The 16,993-nt window shown below is 36.0% G+C and overlaps 4 protein-coding genes across 7 annotated transcripts; 2 read left to right on the top strand and 2 right to left on the bottom strand.

Moving 5' to 3' along the window:
- Positions 1-209: 209 nt before the first annotated feature.
- Ccm3 (programmed cell death protein 10 Ccm3) lies at positions 210-2,338 on the bottom strand. 2 transcript variants are annotated; one of them, XM_089476378.1, is made up of 5 exons: positions 2,022-2,338; positions 1,742-1,919; positions 1,482-1,623; positions 1,253-1,417; positions 210-885 (listed from the first exon to the last, which is right to left on the bottom strand). In XM_089476378.1, the coding sequence occupies exons 1-5, from the start codon at positions 2,091-2,093 to the stop codon at positions 801-803; spliced, it is 642 nt and encodes a 213-aa protein (XP_089332504.1). In that variant the 5' UTR covers positions 2,094-2,338; the 3' UTR covers positions 210-800. The 2 variants fall into 2 exon arrangements, with proteins under 2 accessions (XP_089332504.1, XP_017855730.1); XM_018000241.2 differs by having other exon boundaries at positions 1,482-1,614; positions 2,022-2,330.
- Positions 2,339-2,399: 61 nt separating this feature from the next.
- Positions 2,400-7,181, top strand: EloA (transcription elongation factor elongin A). The gene is made up of 8 exons (XM_089476374.1): positions 2,400-2,817; positions 3,824-4,561; positions 4,624-5,037; positions 5,109-5,329; positions 5,387-5,481; positions 5,554-5,753; positions 5,816-6,107; positions 6,186-7,181. The coding sequence occupies exons 1-8, from the start codon at positions 2,737-2,739 to the stop codon at positions 6,260-6,262; spliced, it is 2,118 nt and encodes a 705-aa protein (XP_089332500.1). The 5' UTR covers positions 2,400-2,736; the 3' UTR covers positions 6,263-7,181.
- wda (will decrease acetylation) lies at positions 5,815-9,835 on the bottom strand. Its single transcript, XM_018000237.2, has 5 exons — positions 9,593-9,835; positions 8,206-9,527; positions 7,842-8,142; positions 7,430-7,776; positions 5,815-7,360 (listed from the first exon to the last, which is right to left on the bottom strand). The coding sequence occupies exons 1-5, from the start codon at positions 9,728-9,730 to the stop codon at positions 7,207-7,209; spliced, it is 2,262 nt and encodes a 753-aa protein (XP_017855726.1). The 5' UTR covers positions 9,731-9,835; the 3' UTR covers positions 5,815-7,206.
- A 72-nt stretch (positions 9,836-9,907) lies between these two features.
- On the top strand, positions 9,908-16,343 carry Pex11c (peroxisomal biogenesis factor 11c). Of its 3 annotated transcripts, none has more exons than XM_018000240.2 (4): positions 9,908-10,139; positions 11,208-11,572; positions 11,634-11,693; positions 11,773-16,343. In XM_018000240.2, the coding sequence occupies exons 1-4, from the start codon at positions 10,071-10,073 to the stop codon at positions 11,987-11,989; spliced, it is 711 nt and encodes a 236-aa protein (XP_017855729.1). In that variant the 5' UTR covers positions 9,908-10,070; the 3' UTR covers positions 11,990-16,343. The 3 variants fall into 3 exon arrangements, with proteins under 3 accessions (XP_017855729.1, XP_089332502.1, XP_089332503.1); XM_089476376.1 differs by lacking the exon at positions 9,908-10,139 and adding an exon at positions 10,234-10,489; XM_089476377.1 differs by lacking the exon at positions 9,908-10,139 and adding an exon at positions 10,561-10,824.
- The last annotated feature ends 650 nt before the right edge of the window (positions 16,344-16,993 follow it).

Raw genomic sequence — 16,993 nt, 5'->3', positions numbered from 1 at the left:
TCTCTTTTTGTTTTTTCTTGTTTGTAATTTTTTTCATATAACATTTATTAAAAATAAAATAATTTTTTTCGATCTTCGATTTCTAGCGATCTCTCTGCTACTGTCTTTAGGTTTTATTTAATTTTTTTGTTTTTTTTTTTTCAAATTGAACATATCATTAAGTAAGTGTATTGTTTATATTTATAGTTTTAAATTTTAAACTCCAACAATTAAAAACAGTTAAAAATTCCATTGTGTTTATTTTTCTCATAGTTCCTTCCTGTTTTTCGTTTTCTCTTTTCTTTTTTTTACCTTTACTAACATTAAATTTAAGTTTACTTTTATGTATGTTCGCATTTCCTAAATAAAAACAAAATATCTTCTTTTCATCGCTGTGATTAACAGAAAACGAATGAATTATTTACAACAAATTGTAAACAAAACAAAAAAAGAGACGCTCGCGCAATTGACTAAATACAAAAGAATAAAGTTCAAATTCGAATTTGCTAATCCGTTTAGCTTCTCAAGTTGTTGATCTTGCTATTTGCTTTTGTATTGGAATTTAGTTGTCATTACAATAATTTAAATACATTAGGCCTATTTATTATTTTGTTTTTGTGTTTGTTTAGTTACAGCAGGCTTTAGTTACGGATCTCTAATATGCGACTACGGATTCCTATTGCAATTGTGTTCCTTGCTTCTGTTTGTTGCTTGTTTGTGTTTCTTTGTATTTTCTTAGTTTGTTTTGTGTTGTCTAATAGTTAGTTAAACATAAAATTAAAATGCCACTAATTTTTGCATTAATTAAAACATTTAATTTTCTACTCGCATTTACTCTTAACTGTCAGCATAATTTGATTCGTTTGCCTTATTAAAAAAAGTGCACTTATGAATACTGCATTCGGCCTGAAAATAGAAATAGAAAAGAAACGAGATTAAAAATCAATTGACTTCATTAGTTCATTAGGCACAATCGTGCGATCGCTGCTTTAAAGACCTCATTGATTAATAGCTAATGTATTTTCTGAGTGTGAACTCGAAGTGCAATATAAGTGCCCACAATCTCAAGCGAACTTTTATACTGATAAATGTGATATAGATAAACGAGTTTGGAACGCCAATGGGATGACATCACGGTCAGCACCATTGCGGTTAGATAAGAAACCTGATATCTGAACGATTAAGGTATTTGGCTGATAGCGAGCGGCATACCATTCTACTGTTTAGATATGGCCTCAATAAAATTTTGCTTTTCAGAATGGAGCCAACTTACTGTCCTTCTTTGAAGTATTCCTTCAGCGTTGTGCTGAACTTTTTTGAATATTTGACGAACTCTTTCTTGCGCTGCTCGACAGCCTGCTTGCCAGTGACGCCTGGTATAAACGAACCAATCTCGTTGACCACATCGAGCAGTTTCTTTATGGCGCTCGCAATTTCCCTGCAATAAAAAAGCATAATGTAAATGCTTATCTAATCTAGTTATAAGTGGATATACCACTCACTTGATTGTCTCAAGGAAGGTCTTGCGATCGTTGATCTCATCTGGTATGCGACTGAGTATCACTTTCAGGGCTACTGATTTGCGATTCAGCTCCTGGAACGGCTCTTCGGTGCGTGTCAAGCGATATTCATTAACTGCGCCACATATTGGGACAAAGAAAATCCAATTAAATACATAAACAGAAATGAAAACAATCGTATATCAACACACACACGCGCACATAGGTGACACATGCAGACGTGTGCAGGTGTTTCTACTTACGATCTGCCTCGGTAATGTTGCCCTGCAAACGCAAGACGGCCTCATTCAGGTTGACATTTAGATCAGCGCGTCTCACGATCGACGCAACGAGGTCATAGCAGAAGCCCGGATTGTTCTGCTCCGATTTTAGTATGGCTGAACGCAGTGACTGTGCCGCGCCAACGTCGCGTCGCTCGAGCTGGAAACAATTTACGTTTACGCAACATTGCATTTAAATTGGGACAGCCAACGCCCGCCTCGTTTGCACACACGGAGTCTCGGACTATGTGAACTAGCTTACCTGTGTGAAAATAGGCCTCAATATAACGGGCAGAACGAGAGACGAAGTTGGCTCACGCTCGCCCATGGTCATTTTTTAACACGTTTCGATTGAGCGCGCACAGATTTTCTATTGGTTTAAGCCGTTTATAGAAACTGGCACATTCTGGACTCAGGCCGCAGTGTTTTGGTCTTGTTGTACGCGTATGCACAATTTGTATAAATTAAATTAAAAAATTAACAATAATTCACAACAAAATGGGCACAGTGTTGCCAACACTGCAAGACATGTAGTGTTGTTGACGCAGTATCGATTGCTTAATGTATCGATATTTCTATGAGCAATGTGAAAAACAGCTGAGCTCGCAGCCAACATAACGCAACTCCCATGTGCGTTAGCTGCGAAATTTACCTCAAGCATACGCTGTCAGCTGTTGTGCAGTGTTGACTAACGGAACAATCCAAAGTGAAAAGTCACATAGTTAAGTAAAATAAGTACAAAATAAAATTGTTGTTTCTAGCGACACTATGTCCTTTAGATAATACATCAAACAAGACTGCTCCGCTATTGGAGTCACATTTGTGTATGTTTGTGATTGTGAATGAATATTGTGTCTGTACATTTTATGCAATTCGCTTAAAATCAGTCGAAGTGTGAGGTTGCCTGCGTGCCATTTTCATAGCCCAAGCCCCGAACACTTACAACCAAGCAAGATTAGTGCACTAGCCTCAGCGCGATGACGTCCACTAGCAATCTGGTAGATGTTGTTCGCCACTACCAACGGAGCATTGAACGCCATGCCGAGGATGAAACACGCGTAAGTTATTCCCATTTTATCCGCTATGCAATGTGCCGTGGATTTCAAACTGTCCCCCCCAAAAGAAAAAAATACATTTCCACAATTTGCGAAAAAAAAACCTTCAGTGCCAATTGCATATGTGTTGTTCATTTTATATGCAGATTTTGAATACGAATACGTTACCAGACACGTGTTTAGAATCGTGGAGTAAAAATATGCATTGATCAGGGGACTTATACACTTTTAAAGACTTATACCACTTAAAAGAAAATCGAGTGAATCTATAGCATTCAGAGATCATTTCGCAATAGCTTTCCGCATATGAAGACTATGACTTCAATGTGCATTCGTAACAACGAATGAGGCTTACAAACTATACGAATTTTGAATATTTTAAAAATAAAATGATATATGAACTGGTTCTCTTAACACATCTCAATCGCATCTCTGTTGTATTTATTTTCCGCTGAACTCTTGAAATTCCTGTTCATTTTTCTCACTCTCTGCTGATCTCTTATTTTTCATTCCGCCCGCATACTTGCAATTCAAAAGTTTTTTATGTCTCCCTCTAAGTGTCGTCGTACAAATCGCCCTTCTATGTGATTTTCAAAAAGACAATGAGGGAACACTCGTTAAAATAATATTATTAATTTACTTCTTTGCTTTTTCCATTGATTCAATAGTAATCCTTATCCTTAATTTAGATTAGACTTCACGAAATAAGTTGCCGAACTTTTTTGCTTGTGTATTTTGGTATATAAACATGCTTGTCAGGGTGAATCACCCTGCATTGTGTGCAGGGTATGCTGACGAGCAGGCAACAGAAACAAGTTTTACATACCCCTAGTCGACAACGCGATACATTCACAAATTTATGAAAACTTGTACCTGTACGAATCTAAAGTGCATTCATATAGGTGGATATATGCATGAGAATATGTAGTAAATGTTACTAATCAACCTTTACAATATATGCCTCTAATTGATCCATTTGCTTTGCTTTATCCGCTACCTGTGCCCGCAGCTGTTGCACTGCATCACAAAGCTGTTTAACCTGCCCATCACATTCGAGCATCTACAGGAAACGGGCATTGGCAAAACGGTCAATGCGCTGCGGAAGATTAACGGAGAGGTCGGCGTTGCTGCGAAAACACTAGTCACAAAATGGAAGGCTATGGTTGCTGCTGAAGAGGAGCCCGCTGTACATACACACAGCAATGAAGAGGAGTCGAACAGATCGAATGGCCAACGATCCAGCGAAGAGGATCAAGATCAGGAGAACAAAGGCAGCAACTCCTCGGGTGGTGAAGAAGCCCGACATAGGCACAAGTCCAAACGCGAGGAACGTTCCAGGCATAGTGAGCATAAGAACAAATCAAGTAGCAGTAGCCACAGTAAAAGTCACTCAAAAAGCCGATCGGACAGCGACAAGAAACACAAAAGCAGCAGCCACGACAAGTCCAAGCCGAAGGACAGCAGCAGCGACAGACACCAGAAAGAGCCGAAAATCAGTAGCAGCAACGGCGGCGAGCATCGCAAATCCAAGGAATCACTGACGAAGTCCAGCAACAACCACCATAAGAGCAGCACCGAGAGTAATCATCATAGCAGTGGCAGCCACAACAACGTCAGCAGCGGCAGCCACAATAACGGCACCAGCGGCACCAACAACAGCAGTAGCAGTAGTAGCAGTAAGCATCACCGACATCAAAGCAGCCACAAAAGCGAGCACAGCAAATCCAAAAATGATAAAAGCAATGAGGTGAGTGAAATTGAAATGTCGTACAAATATTCCACAGTTAAGTTTCGTCATTCTCCAAACAGAGCAAGTCGCAAAGCAGTGAGCAAAAAGTTTCCAAAGAGAAATCGGAAAAGCACAAATCTTCCTCAACGTCAACCAAGTCATCTAAACGATCTCGCAGTCCACCGCGGACACAAGAAGATGATGCACCCAAAGCTAAAATATCTAAAACAAAGCCGATGGCGGATGCAGCTGAGCCCAAGGAAACCGCTAATGAGTTTGACTCTAGCATGGGCGCCAACTTTGACGACGTACTTGGTATGCTCAATATGCCAATGAGTGGCAAGAAGGTGGCTGGAAAGGTCAAATCTCCCCAAAAACCAAAAACCTCATCGACAGCAACTTCGTCTACTTCAATTAAAAAACCAACAACGGCAACAACAACATCAACAGCAACAGCAACAACTTCCACCAACAACAGGATGTCTAGTACAAAGGTAAAAACCTATAGGGAAAAGATGCATTTCATTCATTTACCTTAATATTTGATCGTTTGATAAATTTTTAGAAACCTGAGCTGTTGGCACCCACGGCAAAGCTGGAGCCTCTCGATCCCAGTATAGCGTTGGAATTGCCTACAATATCTAATAATTATAAACCCATGCCACTGAATCAAACCGTCATGGATTGTGTCTTCAATCAAGGTCTGGGAAGCTCCGCCCCCAGGCAACCTCGCAATTTCAATGAGTCTGAAGCGCTAGCAGCTGGAATATCATCCAAGACAATGCGGTTAGTTAATTGTCTATGACAAATAGTTATCCGCAATTTAATGCATTTTTTTGGCAGCACCAAGATCTACTCAGGTGTTAGAACTGGACAGATACTGCAGGTGCCGTCGCTCTTTGATCTTTGCACGCGTGTGCTTCAAAAGAACATTGACGGTAGTGAAAAAATACATTAAATCTTGCAGCAACAGTCCTCTAATCAATTTACTTTCTACAAACATCGTTTAGCTTTGGAATACACAGGCGGTGTGCCCTTCGATGTGTTGCGGCCAGTTCTGGAACGCGCCACACCACAACAACTGTTGAACGTTGAAGAATACAATCCTTATCTGATGGAAGACAGCGATGTCCTATGGCAGCAGCATGTGCAGCGGCATTGTCGTAGCCAGCGCAGGGAGGAAATGGAAACATGGCGTGAAATGTTTTTGGTAAACTTATTCTTTTAGCACTCATTGATTAGTATTTGACTGTGACAATTGGAAATTTAAAGCGCTGTGAGGAGGAAAAGGAGCGCAAGCTGAGCACAATTGCCGAGAGTATAAAAGCATCACAGAAAATCAGTGAGGCGCCGGTGCGCAAGACCCAATTGGCATTTGTTGACTCAATGGTGAAGCCGCCGCGCAATGTACAGCGCAAGCAGGAACAATATGGCACTAAAGGCAAGCTCATAGCCACCCCAGCGGCTCGTGTGGCCGCTTTGTCCAGTGTCACGCCCAACGCGGCAAAGGTGGGCGATGCAAGACTTCGTGTGATTGGCTCAGGGCGTGACGCAGCGCAAGTCTGTAAGTATCATCCTGGTGATCTGTGAAACGATATATAATATACATATTACTGCATTCGATTTCTCGCTCGATCCACAGCTGCTCCAGTGCGTAACAAGAAGGCGCCGCTGATGGCAAAGGCATTGCAATTGATACGCGGACGTCGAGGACGCTAATGTAAGCCAGCGAACAGCGGATTCAAGCTATACTCATTTGTTATGAATAACATCCAACATTGATTATCGATTAGATCACAGTTGGGTCTACTCACATTATATTCCACAAATTGTAGAGTTATTGGCCTGTTCTTAGGTTCGACTGTGAGAAAAACTATGCGCACTACATGCCAATTCATTTACTCATGTTGTACGCTTTTATTTATATAAATATATATTCACATATATATAAATAGCTTTAGTTTTTAAAGTCGAATAGTTTAGAGTTTTGTTATATTAATGCATATATATCATCCCAATTACTGCTCATTCAAACATATTTTTTGTTCACTTTAGAGTCATGCGGATTGCGCGTGAATGTTAAATAATTGATTGTAAACCACAAATCTGTCTCACCTAAGTTAAAAGTGTTTTGTTCCATTGGGCTGTGCGAGTGTCCAAAATCATTGTAAGTACGTGATTGTGAGTACATATGCTTACATATATACATACATACATATATTATACTTAAGTCAGTTTTTACAGCTGTAATAGCGGTAAAAATATGTAACAATTTTTAAGTTGAAAATTCATGAATACAGTTCCACACGTTGTACTCCATTTATTAGAGATTAATGAAATGAAACAGTTTGTGTAGCTATAAGTATATTTATGTTCTGTACAATAGATATAGCCCAACAGCTGGCAGATCCACAAAAACAATTGAATGATTATGTATGTATACCTTGTAATATACGAGTATATACAATGTTCTGGCATTCAGAGACATCACGAATTATTTAATATTCATTTTGTAGTATACGAAGGTATGCTAGTTTAAAAATTGTTGAAAAGCAAGAAAACAAATTGTTCCACTTGATAGCAACAGTAATACTTATTATACAGACTTATTACAAATAAATTATTTTAAAAACAAGAACTATCATTAATTACTGTGACATCCTTTAAGTGCCTATGCAATAGAGCGTTTTACTGCGTCCATAAAATACATCAACCAGACGCTGGCAGGAACTATTAAGAGTTAACAGACGATTCGTTGTAGCTGATGATGACGTTGATGATGATGAGTAGTTACTCCCGCTGCTGCTGCTGCTCTCACTGTGATATGAAAAAAAGTAAAACCGATTTATATTTATATATTTTGAATTTTGAGCTGTAGTAACTCACTTCATGGGCGCCAGCTTTTTAATGTCCCACAGTCGTAGGCTGCCATCGATGCAGGCAGTCGCTAGTTGCTGATTGTGTGCACCCCATGCTATAGAACTAACACTGGTCGGATGATCCTTCAGCTCGCTCAGTTGAGCGCCCGCAGCCAGGTCGAAAATACGAACCTTAGACTCATCCCCGGCAGCAGCCAGCATTTTGCCATCATTACTAAACGCGAGACTAGTGACTGCCTGCCGACAGTCGGCAAAGACGCGCATTAGTTTGCCGCTGGTCGCGCACCACAGACGCACCGAATGATCCGCCGAGCCGGTGGCTAAGTAATTGCCATTTGGATGAAAGGCAATGCACTGTGAATAGAAGAACAGCTTTATTACCTCCCCAATGTATAAAATATCGATTGCTTTTAGTTAACCTCAACGTCTTGCGTATGGCCAGCATATATGACCAGCGCATGCTCGCGCTCCAGGGACCACAATCGTGCGCTCAAATCCTTGGAGCCAGTGACTACATACTGTCCAACAGGACTCTCATCCACACACCAGATGGGATAGTTGTGACTCCGGTAAATGGCTGCGCATTGAAAATTGTGCGCCCGCCAGCAACGCAGCGTGCAGTCCTTGGACACACTATAGAAGAGCGGGTAGTGTGATGAGAAACGGACATTGGTTACACCTTTGGTATGTCCTCGCATCTGCACACCTCCATACTCGTTGCTAAAGTAGAGAAAGACATTCATATTCATTATTAGTTTTCGAAAGTAGTTTTTGAATACCTACAAGGAGTTATCTGGATATTTCTTGCGTGCGGCTTTCTGACGCTCGCGACGCTGTTCAGCGCTGCATGTGAACGATTCCTCATCGCTGTCCAGTTCCTCTTGTTCGTCATCTGTACAATTGTTGAGCTCCCAGGCGCATTGTGAGTGTGGAGTACGTCTGTAAAAACTCTTACCCTTACAGCTATGCTGGTTCAGTTGCCACAGCTGAACGGCGGAGTTATCAAAGCCTGCAAGCATGTGGCATTCGTTGTTATCCAAGTGGGCCGAGGTGAGCCCACGCGACCTCTCGCAAACCCTATAAAAACATGGCAGATCCGCTTGAGCTTTCAGTATTTGCGTTGTGGAAAATTTCATTGAATCGAGGCAGGCGTCAATGTTGAGTTTCTGTTTATCTACGGCTGGAGCTGGGTCAGACACGGTAATCGCAGTTTCTGCTTTAACTTCAAACTCCAGTTTAACGACTGGCTCCTCGGCAGGACGTTTCTTAATAGTACTCTTATCAACAGACTTGCTGGACTTGTGCTCGTTTCGGCTGTTGTGTGTTGTACTTGGTATTGGGGCTGTCTCATCAGTATCCATATCGTCTATCACATCAAGCTCTTCGGTTATTCCCAGCAGATGATCCTCTGTAAAGAGACGCTGATCGTTGTCCACAATGTGAATGTGCAGCCAGGTGTAGATCAGATTCATAATCAGCACATGGCCGCGTCGATGCAAATAGGTGATAATTTTTTCAACCACCTGGGCCGTTGTATGCAGCTCGAATTTGGATGCACGAAAATGCGCTACAGTTGGGTCTGATTCCGCAGTCTCCAGTTTCGTACAGCCCGATAATATTTGTACTAATTTCATAAAGTAATCCAGTTCCATGTCTCCAGTATTTTGCGCTTCGCTAGCAAATCGGATGTGACAGTCGGCAGCTCCCGAAATTTGCGACTCGTTCGTCACCGAACAGCCATTTATCTTGGTGGGCAGTGGTGCATCGTACAGGTCGACCGGTGCTACAAGATGCGCATATTTTTTCAGCAGCTCGACGGCACCCTTAGATTCGCGCGCTTTTAGTAGTTCAATGTACAAATGGCAGAGCATCGGCGCATAAAAGCGCTTCATTTCTAAACGCAATGGCTCTGGCTGTGATTCCACAAACTGCGAGAAACGTCCAAATTGCTGGTCAACCATATGTTGATTGTTTGTTATGACCTGGACGTTCGAGTAGGTGAAGCTATTACCGCCATGGAGATCAGTTTCCAGCATTTTATTAACAGCAAATTGACTTTTATTTTGCATTAGAAGGAAATCAGATTTGCGAAACTTCTCGTTGCCCTTAAAACGATTGCAAAACGCATTATGATTTATTAATTAACGAAGGTAATATCAAGTTTACTTACAACATAATTCTTTTGCTTCAGCAACAAACCAACTGCGGCCCGCATTAAATCGCTTTTTGAAGTCTTCTTTATGACAGACTTATTGCTGAATATTGGCGACGATGCATGATTGTTGTTGTTCGCATTCGGCAAACTCATATTTCCTCTCGTGGTCCTTTATCGAATCCTAATCCCGTCCTGCAACTTGCTGAAGCATCCGTTCTGTGTATATGTGCAGTACTGTGCAGCGTCGAAATATTCGCTAGTGTTGCATACGATAGCCGCTAAAATCATCGATTCATTCCAACATTGCATCGATACCAACATAACAGCTGTTCGAAAGTAATAGTACTCTTTTTGTTGTGTTGTCATTCGGTAGTTCGCGCGGTTGCTTTCCTATTGTCTGTTTATTTTTGTTATTTTTGTTGTAGATTAACTAAGAACAAAGTTCCACAACTTGAGACATTTATAATTAAAAAATAATTAAAACATTTTTAATATGAGCAGTACAACAAAGTTTGTTGCTGAATTCTGTGATATTATAGATTCTTATGGAGGGCGGGATAAGGTGAGTAATAAATAATTGTTCAATTAGTTCAGCCCATAAAAAAACGTGAACGCCTTTACAAAAATTCGGCTTATTTGTTGTTTTAAAAAATGCAGCGTGGCAGTTGTGTTGTTGTTGTGTTGCGGGTCTTTATCTACCGCACCAACAGGTTTTTCTTACCTTGATCAGAGTCGGAAGCGCCATACTTGAACCTTGCCTTACTTCTTGTTGCGATTCTGCAAATACCTAAGATTTAATCAGTTATATTAAAATCAGATTGCACAGAAGTCAAGATAGTAATGGTACAGCTACCGGCACATCGAACATTCACCCGGCAGGAAATCAAAAAGATTATCGGCTATGAGCGAAAGGTAAACTAGTTAACAAGTCCCTAGGGTAGCAAGTGAAGTCCAAAACGAATATACCCCATGAAATATTTAATTAATGGCTATTGATTGCTTTGTAGTGGCAATGTCAACATCGTAAGCTAAGACAAACCCCATTTAGCATTAATAAAATATGAGTGCGACCTATAACGGAAATTGTAATGAAAGTAAAAACCAAAAACCACTTGGGTATAGACGCAGTTATTGAGATGTTCGTCGCATTCGTGGTGTTCTTTTTATCGCTGATAATTTTTTATCTCTTTATAAGTGAAAAACAATTTCAGAAAGTGCTTTAATGGAAGACAAACAAAAAAAACCGAGTAAGACTATTAAGAAATACATATATTAATTTATTCAATAATTGGAAAAAAAAATAGTAGTATAACTGTAATTCGATAGTACTCCCAGCTCTATAAATGTAAAATAAATTGTTTCGCAAACTTGCAGATATTAATTATTATTACAGATATTATTAAAAAAAAAAAAAATGAATCCCTAAGACTATAGTCTACTCGACTAACTCTGCTCAGAGTTTCACGAAGACAAACAGCACAAAACCAATATACTCTTTTCACTCCGTAAAAGAGCATGATAAACAAAGATCAGGTTCAAGTAAATAAACGGCAGAGCAACTTAAATACCTAAAAGCAAATATTAAAAAATATATATTATCAATTTATATCCCTTTATTCTCTTTTTTAAGGTGATGAAAGCGCTTTGCTACAGCGCAAAGCTCGTAGCTGGCTATCATCTGAAGCGGAATCCAGAGTTGGCTAAGCGCTATGCGACCGCCAGCTCAAAAATATCTGGAGCAAGAGCTACACTACGTCTTATCGATGATATACCAATGATACAATATGCACTGGAATATGGGCTGGGAGAGAATGAACCGGATCGCATTATGGCAATACTTGGCGTGACGGCCAATATTGTCGACTTGCTATACTATCCAATTGAGAAAATCTGTTGGCTATCTGAGCATAAGATTGTGGACGTAAAGCACGCTGACAATTGGGATAATGCGAATTCAGTATTCTGGGTGCTTTCGGTTTACTTAAACCTAATGCGGTTAGTTGTTGAAATGGTAAAGATTTCAATGTATTCTATATGAAATAATTCTTAATTGCAGTACACTTCGCAACTTTTGGCTAAATCAGGAAAAGCTAAATCGCAGTCATGAGCTATGCAGGTCAGTTAAGCCAACTTAAGTTGATCACTCTTAAGACATTCACTACTCACATATTTATTTAAAATCATTTTTAATATAGTCCTACGAATATCGATGCCAAATCGCTGGCCAAACATCGCCTGGAATTGATGTCTATAGCCCGCATTTCACTCGACTTTGTGCATGCCGTCAGCACCCTGCCCAAAGGCTACTTGTGGGGTGGAAAATTGTCCACCTTTCAAGTGGGGGCCATTGGAACACTATCAGCTGGCCTGGGCATCTACCAAATCTTTGCCAAGAGAAGACTTTGCAAATAATTCTTAGGGTTATCAGAGCCAATACATATTCATCAGCATTTGTAGCTAGTCGTTAAGATAAATTGTGGAATTTTCAAGAATTTTGTAAAACAAATTGTATAGTTCTTAAATATGTAAGCACAAAATATATAAATTATTAGCTAGAAAGTATAAGATGTTTGTATGTTTTGGTCTGTGTGTCCTTTATTATCTATTCCATCTTCATGTTCATGTTGATATACATTTACACGTTTTAGTTTGCATACTCAGCATAAGGTTTACCTATGTTACAGGCCTTTATATATTGTCGTCTCTTTGAGGGTATATCATGTTTTATAATGCTTTCGGCTTTAAATTACTATTTGTCAGTTTAGATAGCAGTCATGATTATTGTTTTACATTAAGTATGCTTTTGATTTGCAATTTAAGGATCATTTCACACATCTCTCTGTTTAGTATAATACATGGAATCATTGGGATTTCCCCTGCTTCTGTGTGTGTAAATAGCGAGTTATGTCAAAGTTATATGTAGTTATTTATTACTATTGTTATTCATCGTATATATATAGATATATACTATTGTACACAAAGTAAATTTGGTTGCTGTTCAAGCATGTAAATACATATTAACAATTATTCAAATAATTGGGATTTTTCTTGTTACTTTTCTGCCACCTTTTTAAGCTCTTTAATAAGTATTTATGAATAAATATCATTTTTTATAGTTAAAATTTAATTTAATTTTGCTTTTAGTATTTTGCATAATAATTCATAACTTATTTAGGCGCATACATTGTTTTTATTTTATTTACTTTGGTTTATCGCAAAGGTTTTATTTCATTAAAAATCTTTTTAGTTGATATTAATAGATATTTTGGGATTTGTTAATTAGTTACCTAACTATTTATATATATATATTTCATTGATTACAGTTTATATTGGGTTACATACATACATATACATTTATGTATATATATATTCATATATATTTATTATTTGTTCCATAGTCATCTTCGTTCTATATGCTGTACAAAAAAAGCATTCAAAAAGTTCAAAAAATTTCTGCACTCAAAATATGTTCAACTTTGTTCCATTTGCTTTTTCTTTGTTTATTTTATATAATATTATAACCGTAATGCAATTTGAACTTTAGCTCATAACAATATATATATAAATATATATATTATATTAGTTATGTATGAATGCGTATATATATATATACTAGGTATGTACGTATTTTATGTATTGTTTGCATGTGTATATATATACTTTTTATTTGTATTATATGTACATATATATAATTTTTTTTTCTTTCGTAGTTAACTTATCGGAAGCTATTTAAAATGGCACTGCAGTAATTTTTTTTATATTCCTATATATAAGGTGGGAAAATCAATTAGAAATAGGGTGAGAACGCTTCTGCTCCTCTTCGCGAAGCTAAAATTCCCCAAATATAATTCTTAATATAACCCTCGCCCTATCCCTATCTTTCGATCTATCGCTTTCGCTATACTTTAACAATAACGCATTCAAATCGGGTATATATGTTCCCATATATACCTTCTATCAATTATCATTTAAATCATCCTCATTATTTAAAAATATATGGTACTTGATTATTGCATTTAAAAGCTTAGTAATGTTCATTATTATTCGTATTCTTCTTCATCGTCGTTTCTGTGTATATATATGTATGTGTGTATAAGTCTTTTTAAAACCTTTCAAATAATGTGTTTGTTTTTAACATTTTAGTATAAAATTCAATTTGCAAATTTTGTTGTTGATTTTGTTTTTGTTTTGCTAATGTTCCCCCAAATGTGTCTCACATGTCGCTTATGTTGCTCAATGTTTAATGTCGTATATTGTATGTTGAATCGTAATATTATGTTTATTAAAAATATTGTTCATAAATGTAGCTAGAAATATATATATATATATATATATATAGTTTAGTTAGCATAGTTCTGTAAGAGATATACATATTCGCCGAATGTATGTATCTAGATATTGTTTTGAGTAGTTAAGGAAAGGTTTCTGGATTCTGCCTTTTTACCTTAGCTGAGCTTTAAAAGTTATATGTATGTGTGTAGTGTGAAATTGCTTAAAAATAAATCTAGATTAACATATCAATTAATTTTTTTCGTAAAATACATATATATCTTTTTGTTTGCTTAAATGTTTAGAAGTATTTGCTGCACTGTTATATATTACTTTTTCCTCTTTTTTTTTACTTTTTCTTAAGTTTGCTAAAATTTAATATTATCTGATTTTGTTTGTTATTGCGTGGGAAGCGTTCGATTTTGGTTCCATTACATTTCGTTTTATTCAATTCATTGATTGATTAATTTTTATAAATTTTTATTTAACACTTCGAGAGCTTGAATGAAAATAAAAACTGAAAATAAAATAATGTGAAAAGCTTCTTTTGAAAATTGATTTAAAATTTCGTTAATTGTTTTTGTTCTTTAAAAACGCGATTTAGTTTGCTCGTAAAATGCGTTAAAAACATTAAAGTAAAATATATACATATATATTTGTATATATATTATGTATGATCTTCATTGAGTAGTTCGAGTACCAATTTTTGTTTAGTTTTTTAATTTGTTGGGGCTGGGTGAGCTCCCCTGAAATAGCCTTAAAAAGTTATTATTTTAAAAGTAGTTGACCTTCTCCATTGTGAAATGTGTTTAGTAAAAGTATATAAATTTGTCGTTATTTAAAAGTCAAGCAATTCTGTTTACATAATCCAAAAATGTTTAGAGTATTTGGCATTTAGTTGATTAGCAGTTAAAAACATTTTATTTTAGTTTTATAAAAGTGTGCTGCCTGCCACAGCACTCATATCGAGTAAGAAATCAATCAAGAGAAACAAGTTCTGAGTTTTTTTTTTCCTTTTTCCTTTTTAAATATATTAGGGGAATATATAGTATATGCCTTAAAAATACATATAATTATATTATAATTCAGCTAAAGCACCATTTTATGTATAAATATCTTTCATATATATATTTATATATATATATATGTATATATATTTATATATACATTTTATTATCTAGTTAAAGGTATATGTTCTTTATATGTATACGTGTGTATATATGTATATGTTCATTCGCTTTAATTTCGATTGATTATTCCTTTTTGTCTATATCATATTTTTAAATATTCATGACTTTCTTGGTAAATACTTGGTTGTATATATATACATAATCCAATTTCTGATGACACCTGATTTTATTCACACATATATATATGTGTATATATATTTTTGGAATGCACTTTATGTATAAGGTTTTATAAATATGTTTATATATATTATATAAGCATTTTTTTGATTTGTGGTTTTCGTTAAAGCGATTTTATATTTCATTTGAGTGGGGAGACTTGCTGTGTTACTGAAGGCATTAACTATATATTATATATATTTATGTATATAGGCGCTTATAGACTTGAGTAAGCATATATAATAACTATGCATGATAATTGTCAAGCATTTGAAGGATTTTGTAGCTACTTATTGACATACATCAACTAAATGTAGATGATCCACCCGTTGCCTTATGCAAAACGTAAAATTTTAAGCTAGGCGCTACAACAGAAACCGTTATACTAAGAGGCATCCAAGTTTACCCTAAGACCCGCGTATCATCTTTCAGTTTTGAATTAATTTAAAAATTGCTTATTGTTGTGTAGGTCCAATTGTCTTTTTGGTTTTGTTTTTCATTTTAAATAAAACTAAAACAAATTCAACTAGTAGTTGCATGGCAGCTATATATTAACATTTGTTTTTCAGTTTTCGTTTATTTTGATTTATTTATTAATTTTTTCTTTTGTTGCGCTACTTGAAGTCTACCATAAAATCCCTGTAGGTTCTCTCTCATCTTCATTTATCCATCAAAACACAATAATTGGCGAAACAAAAATTGTGATTGGAATGATAATAATTATTAATAATATTATTGCCCTAATAGCACACATTTAACAACTGTTAAACCACTTAATGAGTTACTTAGTTATTTATATATCCTTGGAGTATTTAGTTGCAACGATTAAAGTAATTTATAACTTGATTGTATTTATGCTTAAATTCGGTTGAATTTAATATTTGATATACGACTAAATGGCAAGTGTATCAGCATGGGGAAGCGCAGTGTTAGGTATTTGCTTAAGCATATTCCACCAAATGGAAAATAAAAACAAAAAAGAAACAATTAGTTGTGTTCCCTCCACATATATAAAGATATATATATATATATGTATATATGTTTGAAATAGTATATTTGAGTTTTGTTTGTATGTATTAAGCGTGTGTACAAAATATAATGTTTGGGTATTAAATTAAATCGTAATATGTAATCATTTGTTGTTACATACATAGCATCGAGATTCGTTCTCAAAAATACATGAATAATAATGTAAAGACATAAATAATAGGAACAATGTTGTGAGCATTAAAACTAGTTTTTACCCAAAAGTGGGCCGAGAGAAAACAAAAGTTTAACAATCAAAATAAATGTTCAACAAAATCTTTTAAATCTATGAGAAAAACAAAATAAACATTAAACTATATAACACAAATTCAATGTGACAAAAAACTTAAGAGCAATTTATAAATTCACAACTTTTAAATCGTATTTAAAAAGTGGAATTTTTAATAAACGCTTAACAAACAAATCAAAAAATATATTTCTGCTTTGGCTAATAAAAAAGAAGCTATAAAATTTCTGATTAATAGCACAAAAAAAGAAATATAATATATATATAAACCTAATAAACGGGGATGGGGCAAAAAACTAAACAGAAAAATGCTTTTGCAGTTTCCAGAATGGCAGATTCTTAAATTAGATAATACTGTATGCAAAGTAGAACAGCTTTTCGATTGAGCTTCAAATGAAAAAATAAAGTAAGATAGTTTTAATGACCCATTTCATATAGCTGGGGAGTTTTTCAGTTAGCATTTGAATGCCCGCTTCAAATGCTGATATGTAAGCATGATTATCAAAAAATATTACGTATTCGAGTTGA

The sequence above is a fragment of the Drosophila arizonae genome, chromosome 2 (genome assembly GCF_054131065.1).
Source record: "Drosophila arizonae isolate 15081-1271.41 chromosome 2, UAZ_ARI_1.0, whole genome shotgun sequence".
NCBI classification, from domain to species: domain Eukaryota; kingdom Metazoa; phylum Arthropoda; class Insecta; order Diptera; family Drosophilidae; genus Drosophila; species Drosophila arizonae.
The sequence above is the reverse complement of the archived record's forward strand: the minus strand, read 5'-3'. Positions and strand labels throughout refer to the sequence as shown.